The 9,026-nt window shown below is 43.8% G+C and overlaps 1 protein-coding gene across 12 annotated transcripts in view; it reads right to left on the bottom strand.

The window, feature by feature from the left end:
* AVEN (apoptosis and caspase activation inhibitor) overlaps nucleotides 1-8,995 on the bottom strand; it is a 101,740-nt gene extending 92,745 nt beyond the window's left edge. For 8 of the 12 annotated variants that reach the window (XM_021403183.1, XM_021403193.1, XM_021403186.1 and 5 more), the window contains exon 1: nucleotides 8,558-8,994. In XM_021403183.1, coding sequence (XP_021258858.1) covers nucleotides 8,558-8,809 — 252 coding nt within the window. In that variant the 5' untranslated portion in view covers nucleotides 8,810-8,994. Of the gene's footprint in view, nucleotides 1-8,557 lie in introns of all 12 variants that reach the window. The other 4 variants (XM_021403185.1, XM_021403189.1, XM_021403188.1 and 1 more) reach the window with 2 other exon arrangements.

The raw sequence follows: 9,026 nt of genomic DNA, 5'->3' as shown, positions 1-9,026 counted from the left end.
CTTCAACTTCGGCTCCACCAGGAGGGAAAACACTTCGAGCCCAGGCTCCAGAATATAGCACTATGCAAAAATTTAAAAAAAAAAAAAAAACAAAAAAAAAAACAAACCCCCCCCCCAAAAAAAAAAAACCAAAAAAAAAACCTTGACAGTAAGTCATTAATGTATACGTATCCAACTAGCAAAAAAATAAAATACTAAGGAGTTAAGCCAAAAACACTGAAGCTTTTCTTATTGGCAACAATTTGTTTTTTAATTTTACCTCCACAAATAAATTTCACTCATCATTCTGGGACGATAATTAACACTCTAGCTAATTGAAGGCTGAAGAGGAAGGAAAAGAATTAAGGACCATTTCTATTGCTTCCATGGGTATGCCATCTACTGCTAGAAATTAACAGGAATGTAAGCCAGTGAAGTAGGCAAAGAAGACAGAATAGACTATGCCTGAAAGAGAATACAGAAGAAAAAAATCGACAAAAAAAAAACAACAAAAAAAAACCCCAACAACAGTAACAAAAGAACTTAGTTACCAGCAACAGAGCAGTAGCCTAGGAAATGTTGTGGCCCAGAATCATCACTCTGCTCTCTGCACATCAAAGACCTTGGATATTCTAGGGTTAAGGAGAGATTCGTTATAGACTGCAAATGTGCAGTTTTCCTCCGGGGAAAGTGAAGCAAGAATAGAAACAGAACCTTAAGGCAAGGTTCTCGCACACTCCAGCACATTCACTGGTTTTACTGGCAGGATGTATTATTACATTTACCTGCAGAAGAGTTAAGGGATTACTTTAAAAATAACAAGAGGAATGAAAAAACACGCGTGTTAATATACAGAGGGATGGCTTACATGAAAGAAAACAACATAAAAAAGACCTGTCCTGTATGCCTTATCATAGAATTGCATAGGCCTGAAATCCTTTTGATTATGAAAACCAGTAAGAAATGTTCGCCGGTACATGTTATGAGGTTCTAAACCACTACTGAATCGGTAATTAGTAATTTTTTTGTTCCTTTAAGATACAGCGAAACCTGCTGCTGGCTACAAAGGGCCCTGCAGCACCATTAGAACGGCTGCAAACAGCTCTCCCAAAACTCCCCAATTACTTGTGTGAGAAGGAAGCAGCAGCAAGGTCTGCTCTTTTACAATTCACACTACGACAAATGTTACTTAGACAAGTGTCAGTAGTTTACGGGCTGGTTCGGCCGGGTTCCGTGACTAATGGGGTGGGGGACCCACGGACCCACGCCCCGGGAAAGGGAAAAGGGAAAAAGGGTAGGGAGATGGGCCTGAGAACAAAACAGCGGCAACAATCTGAGGAGAAACAAACTCATTTCCTAAATAAGATATTGGAATGCAAAATAACACACTATAATACAATATAATTACAATTTAAGCTAATAAATCCAATAGAATGAGAGAGGGTGTCCACAATTACGGTAGGCCTTACTTTAGTACCGACGGTGAGACGGCTGGGGAGTGAGATGCTGCCAGGACGAGAGATGGGACGAGAAGAGGGAATGTCCCGTGATCTGCAAACAGTTTTACCTTTCCCTCTGAGCGGAAAACAGCAACAGGGCAGCAAAGTCCCCTGGGGAATGTAGTAGTTCTTCTCTTCTGAGAACCAGGTACATACACTACATGATGTTATGATGTGGAATACCAATAACCAAAATTCATAAAACCATGACAACGAGTCAGAATATTACGGAACCATTTTTTAATCAAATTTCATCACATCTGCAAATTCGCTGATCCTTTCACCGTAAACACCTATGATCTCTCATTGGATGTCCCCGTACAAAACCCTTTGCGATGCTCTCTGGGACCATCCGCAGCGCTTTTAGGTCAGAATCGACACTTGCTCCCATCGCGCCAATATTCCCTGCAGAGCTTTGTTAGGAGCAAACGTTCGGCACTGAGTTCTAACGACTCACGCGGGTGCGCGATTTCCAGCCCCGCCGCCCGGAGCCCTCCCCCGCGCCGAGCGGCAGCCACGCGCTGCCCCACCTGGCGGCCGCGCCCCGCCGCCAAACACGGATCCTGAAACCTTGCTCTTCCTTAAATGCTAACACTGCAGCTAAACACGACGGCGAGCTCTCGGGAGAGAGCTCCGGCTCTCCCGGCTGTTCCCATTTTGCCTTTCCTGAGTAACGTCCGCTCTGTTACGCGTGATAACTGAATTTAAACAATGTCGTGATTCAAAGCTGTCTTTCACACAACAAAATATAGGGCTTACAAAGCTAAAAAGCTTCAGGACAATCTGTTTTAAAGTTATCCAGTTATTACCTCAAAGACCTTAGGAAGAAAAGTGGAACAACAGTTTTTAATACTGAGGCAGAAAAACAGAGGCACAGCCGTCAGAACCATAAAATAGAGCTCAGTGTCATTAAGGGACACAAAAAGACGTCAGACATGAAGCTGTTATGCAGCAGGATGTCGCACGTTAACCTGTTTAATAGGATGTTTTCAGCACAAGTATTTTGAATTAAAATCAAAAGGGAAGTTGGTAAAATAGGAAGAAAGAATAACAATAAATCCCATTCAACCATCCTGTGCTAAGCAATCAGGGATGGTTACTACCACGCATTCCCTGCCTCTGTGAAAAGCAGGTTTCTCCACTGTCTAGCAGCTGTACAGAATAAACTAATTTTAGCTGGATAAAATGTGTTTCTCTTCTTCCAATGCAGACAGCCTGGAAAAAAAATCAAAGAAAGAAAAAAAGAAGAAAGAAAGAAAGGGAAAAAAAAAAAAACGGGCTGTGACAAGCAGTTACACAGCAGCTGAGCAGGCTCTACAGCCCTCACCACATTCTTAAAACCCCTGACAATATTTTTACACGCTGATTTCCATATACTTCTTAGATAATGTATTACACATTATATCTATCCTTTTGGTCATCATTCTAATTCCCAATGCCCAAATTAGACCTTCCTATGAATATATCTTTCTTCTTGCCTTGTCTAAAATGTCTTGTTACTGATCTGTTTGCAGCAACCTTTCTGCTTAATGGAACACTGCTAATCCATGCTTTCCCAAAATATCCTCTTTTCCAGACTTTAAAAAGAAGTAGATCCTTCCATCTTTCCTCCTGGGTCATGCAGAAATAGAATAGAAATAGAATCATTCAATTGGAAGGGACCTACAAAGATGATCTGGTTCAATAGTCTGAGCACTTCAGGGCTAACCAAAAGCTAAAGCACGTTAAGGGCATTATGCAAACACATCCTGAAAACCGGCAGGCGTGGGGCATCAGCCACCTGGCTTGGAAGCCTGTTCCAGCATCTGACCTCCCTCACAGTAAAGACATTTTTCCTGATGTCTGACCTGAACCTCCCCTTTGGCAGCTGTGTGCCATTCCCACACATCCTGTCATTGGATAGCAAAGAGAAGAGTCCAGCACCTCCCTCTGTGCTTCCAATCCTCAGAAGGTTGCAGAGTGCTACAAGGCCGCTTCTCAGCCTCCTCCTGAAGGGGCAAACCGCATGGCCTCGGCCTCTAAACCTGCTGTCACCACAGGTCCCTCCCTGCAGAGCTGTTCTCTCACTCATCTCCCAGGCTGTACCTGCATACAGCACTGCTCCATCCCAGGAGCAGAACCTAACATATACCCTTGTTGAATTTCATACTGTCAGCGACTGCCAAATTCTTCCATGTACCTAGATTGCCCCTGCAAGGCCTCTCATCCCTCCAGGGAGTCAGCAGCACCTCCCATCCTGGTATAGGCAACAAAACTGCTGAGGGTGCATCTCACACTTCCATGCAGATCACTGACGGAAAACATCAAACAGAACCAGCCTAGAACTGAGCCCTGAAGAACACCGCTACCAGCAACTGGCTTACACCTTGCTGCGGCCTCTTTCTCTCATTTGCTGAGGTTGTGCAGAATAGCAGTGCTGTGCTCCACCCTCCTGCCTACCTTTCAGCTTAGCACTGCCTGCAGATTTAAGGCTGTCTTCTACTCCTTCATCAGAATTATTAATAGAAATACCAAATATGAGCAGATACAGAAGGTAAGCCTTGCGGGATCACATTTAACGAACGCCAATTTGACACTGTAACAGTAAAGAAGTTTCCAACCACTTTTTCACACAGCTATCAAGAGGCTTAATTTAAATAACTACACTCCAAATAAAGTAAACCACACTCCAGTGCAGTCAGTGCCGCTTCATGCATCATCAACCAGAGAGACTGCTAAGAAATGCAACTCTTCGCACCTTGTTAGTAATTAAGTACAGCTCACAAATTGATATACACTAATTTAAATAAGTGGGGTTTTTTTCCAGTTGCTTTTGAGAACATTGACATAAAACATCGAAAGATGTGTTGTGCTCAAGATCTAAATATCTATTTCCGTTCCTATATGCACAGGATGTGTTACAGTGCTCCAAAGGAAATCAAACGTGTTCAAAAAATCCTAGCTTTTGTTACTGTGTAGCTGCCTGTGAACAGATTGCTTTTTGCAATTGCTTTGACTGTAAAGGTTTAGCACATACTAATTAGGAGCAAAATTCTCTGATGCTGATAACTTAGATGTCATTTTAGACAATTGAAAAAAATCAATAGATGTGATGATGTCATCTTGAAATTAAGAAAGAATGAATGCACAAGGTAAGAAAGAATGCAACAAAATCCACATATTCAACTTTCATGTGTAACCAATACCAAATGTTAGAAAAGGAACATTGAACTAAACCTGCCAGTTCCAAGTGGTAGCACGCCTTGCATGCATATGCAATGAATAATTCTGAACAGAAAGTTAAAAGAATGTTTTGTACATTGCAAATGTAATGAACATCAAATTAAAGGACAGAAGAAAGCTTTCTTAAACAGCCCTCAGTAGGATGTGGTAAAGAATTATCAAAATAAAGCCAAGTATAATATCCACAATTTTAGATATTTTTTAAAACAGACTGTCTACAACATAGCTATTCAAAATTTCTGACAGTATACATTAAAAAAAAAGATATGAATCCTAACCACATTAGAGGAGTTAGGATAGAAGGAGATAACGTTGGAGCATTTTCAATGGAATTTTTTACTTCAAGCATATTCACAATACTAAAAATGAATAATTGCAAATGTGTTCTATTTATTCAACACAAATTAGATAAGTTAAAACAGATGAGCAACAGAAAGTTACTCAAGCTGACAGATCTACAAAGAAATGTGCCATTTGGTGAACCAGCTGGTCATAATCAGACTTCAGATTAATACTATTTTTGAAACAAGGATTCAAAACCTTCAGCAATCGAGCTGGTTAAATCAACATGCATGCTAGTTCTAAGTGCAAGAGTCTTTTTCCTCTTCTCAAGGAATAAGAGCGCCTTTCCTCCCAGTTCCTAAACCAATTCCACGCTCAAGAAAAGCAGAATATTCTCTAAGTAATAGAGCTATTCCCTTAAAGCTGTTCAGAAAGCTTAATGGCCGACAGAAATCATCAACACTTTTAAGATGCCGACCCACAGATGGATCTACCAGAAGAGCAGTCTACGATTCATAAACTAAGAGCGCCTTCCACCTGATCCCGCCTTATAAACCTGATCTCCTTCCACCTTCTCACCCAGAGGAGAAGGGAAGAACTGACTCAGCAAATACTGGGTCTTGGCAGAATTGGAAAGTAGCACAGTTCAACAGCCATTACTAAAAGAAAAGAATTACAGCCCACTCACAATAGTGTACAAACATATGAAGTGGAGTCCAGCCTTCACTGGAACTCCAAAAAAATGAGATGCTAGCACACTACCACCTTTGTGCTTTCTTCTCCCTACTGTACAGGTCAAAAAAAAGCAGCCTGGGTAGGACGTGACACAGCCTCCGGTAGCTTCACAAACAGTCCTAGGAACTATTAAATTAAAACACTGGGAACATAAACTCTGAAGACGAATATTAGTTTTAAATGAATGCAAATTACTGAAGAATATTACTGCCAAAACATAAAGCAGTTCAATGCCAATTTCTTTCTCACTGTAAAAACTGTTAGGCATTTCCAAGTTTTCAAATGAAGTCTAGCATTAGTAATGCTCTTGTGATGCTTTACTAAGTCCATTCACCTGTAATTTACTTGCATTTTACTGCACTGCAGGCTCAGCAAATCCAAATCCAGTTACTTTCATACAATTTGAAGCTGACAATAAACAGAAGAAAATCTCAGACAACTAAAGCTTTAGCAATCAAAAATCACTTCTGTATCAGGCTTAGCAGCAATAGTTTATGAACAAATGATGGATTAAATACTAAAAATTCATAAAAATATATGATTTATAAAACATATGAATTATAATTATGAATCTAAATTACAATTACTTTCAGGAAATAAAACTAGATCATCTAAATCCTAATTATATAATGCTAGAAGAATCCTAATCTAGTTGGAAAATTTCTCCAAAATGAGAACTGAGACCAGCAGTGTGAGAAACGCGGAGTAATGCTTCATAAGTTCTACCCTGGAAAGTAAAACGGCTGCAATTGCCCGAGGAAATCCAAAACTACAAAATTACAACGTCCTTCACCTCCTTTCTCCAGGGAACTTGAAGGCTCATTTGAAATAAAAGAAAGGAGGTTCTTCATAAAAGACACAGGATTCCCATCATGCAGTCAGAAAAAATGAGATGACAAATCATTTACATTCCCAGTAATTACTGCCTAGCTCTCCAGGTATGTCATCTACATTGCTTAAAACAAGTGGGGGCCCCTCTCACACAAACCACTTACTCTGGGCCCATCTCCCTCTCTCTGAGATGGTAAAGTGAGTGGCCTTGCAGAGCAGATAGATCAAAAGCTAAGAGCTAGAAATAAAGAAGATAACTTCTTGCCAGATCAGAGCTGAATCCATTCAGAAAACACAGCCTAGCGTTTACCGAACTGAAATGAACACACAGATGGAAAAAAATGAAGAGTGTGATGAAAGACCTTTTGTTTCCAAGCAGTACACACTTAGTTTGGCTCAAACACCAGACATCCCCAGGTGCAGGCTGCCAGGTGTTGGCACTGTGGCTAGACTGCTAGAAGCATGTGGCAAATGCAAGACCCGTGACAGGTGTGCTGAGAGCACGCAGGGCTTAAGACCAGAAGCCTCCAGAGTAGGAAAAGCATTATGCTTCAACTCTGATTAGTGAAGTTCTAGGAAACCCCTCAGTTTTGATTCCCATACTAGTCTTGGCCTAAAACAAACAGATAAAGTCACTATACTAGGCTAAGATGAAGAGGATAACAAAGTCAGTGTTCAGGCAAAACATATTGTAAACTGTTTAAAAAGAAAATATTTTAACTGATTCCTAAAATATTTCAGTCAATAATCCAGACCAAAAAAAAAAGCATGCATATGTTTGATTCTCTGAGCACATCTTTTAAATTAGGAAGTTTGTCATGCTGTACTGAGACAACGCTACCAGAGAGTACACAGTTACAGACATGCTTTAAGTCAGTAAGGAACAGTTGAACGACGCAAAGAAAATCAACCCAGGGCAGTTTTCTCAGCTAACGCAGGTGCTGAAATCCTACCCCACACCTCTGGGGAGCATGAGGGAGCACATGCAGAACCCAAACCCGTCTGCACACTTCAGCACACACTCAGAGACTTATACTGCATACAAAGGAAACTACCAACCACTGCTCTATGTAACAGTAGCAATCCAGCTGCATTTTTCTCCCAAAAGTGTGTGCTAAAATGTATGTACATACAGAGACAAAGGGGACAAATATTTTACAGTTTTTGAAAACCAGCAGCAACCACGGGTGCTCTAATACAGATAAAACATTGGCCAAGGCCAAGGAAAACCACAGCACCATAAAAGAAAATACAGTCAGCATGACACTGAGGATAGGGCAGAAGCTACTCTGTGATCCCAGGACGGCACATGCTGCCAGCACCAACCCGTTAGGCTGCGACTGCACCCTTTTCACCAGTCCTGGGACAGTCATTGTTTCTATGCTGCAACAAAGCTAAAGGAAGCAAGGCAACCTAAACGGAGTACTGCCAGAGCACTCAACCCCAAATTAGAAAGTGCTGTTATTAATGGAATTTGTTTTTGAAGGCATAGCATTGATCTCATACCATGATGGGTTGCATAAAGCATTTTAACATCTCCATAGCAAACTGAAGGTGTGGGTGTACTGGTAGACACGTTTGCATTGCTTTTAACCTGTAAAAACATATTATGTTTAGCCCAAGCACAGGCTTCCACTGGGACTAGTGACAAACGCGTGTTCCCGTGACTCGAGTATCTACTGTGCGAGCCGTCCCCACATTTTCATGAGTTCCGCGCAGGTGGGGAGGACACACACTCGCCTCAACTTGTAACCACCTGCGCCAAAAATACTCAGCGATTCTTCATCTCTAATTGCAAATAGAGATGTACTCTTCAAAAGAGACCTGTATTTTCCAGCACAAAATCATAAATGGATTCGGCCAGAAAAACCACCACCCCGCAACGTACGAGCAGCACCGACGGACCGCACCGCCGCCACCCGCCCCGCGCCGGACCCCGCCGTGCTCGGCCCCGCCTCCACCCGCTGCCGTGCGGCGGAGGGCGGGCTCTCCTCCCGCCCCCTCCTTACCCGCCGGTGGTGGTGCTCGGCTGGTGGCGGCGCTGCTCTGCGGCCCCGAGGCTCTCGCTTCTCCCGGCCCCCGCCTCCTCGGTGTCCGTGAGCGCCGCCTCTCCCGCGGCCTCCGGTTCCTCCTCGGCGGTGGCCGTCCGCGCCGCTGCCTTCGGTCGCCGGTTCGGCCGCCTTCTCCGCGCCGCTGGGCCGTCTCCGGCTGTGCCGGCTTGGCCGGGGCCGACTGCCGCCGCCGCCCCGTTCCGGCTGCATGGCCGGGCCGCGCCCTTCCCCCACGCCGTCTGTGGCCGGGCCGGGCCGTGCCGTGCCGTGCCGTGCCGGTCCCCGCCTCCTCCCGGAAAGAGGCCGGCTGTGAGGGCGAGAGCGGGAAATGGCGGCGCCGCGCGGCGGCGGCCTCGGGTGCTGCTCGGCTCGTGGCAGGACTGCTCGCGCTAGCCTGCACCGCGTGCCTCGCCAGTGAGCTCGGCCA

The sequence above is a fragment of the Numida meleagris genome, chromosome 6 (genome assembly GCF_002078875.1).
Source record: "Numida meleagris isolate 19003 breed g44 Domestic line chromosome 6, NumMel1.0, whole genome shotgun sequence".
Taxonomy (NCBI): domain Eukaryota; kingdom Metazoa; phylum Chordata; class Aves; order Galliformes; family Numididae; genus Numida; species Numida meleagris.
Note: the sequence above shows the minus strand (reverse complement) of the source record. Positions and strands in the feature narration are given on the sequence as shown.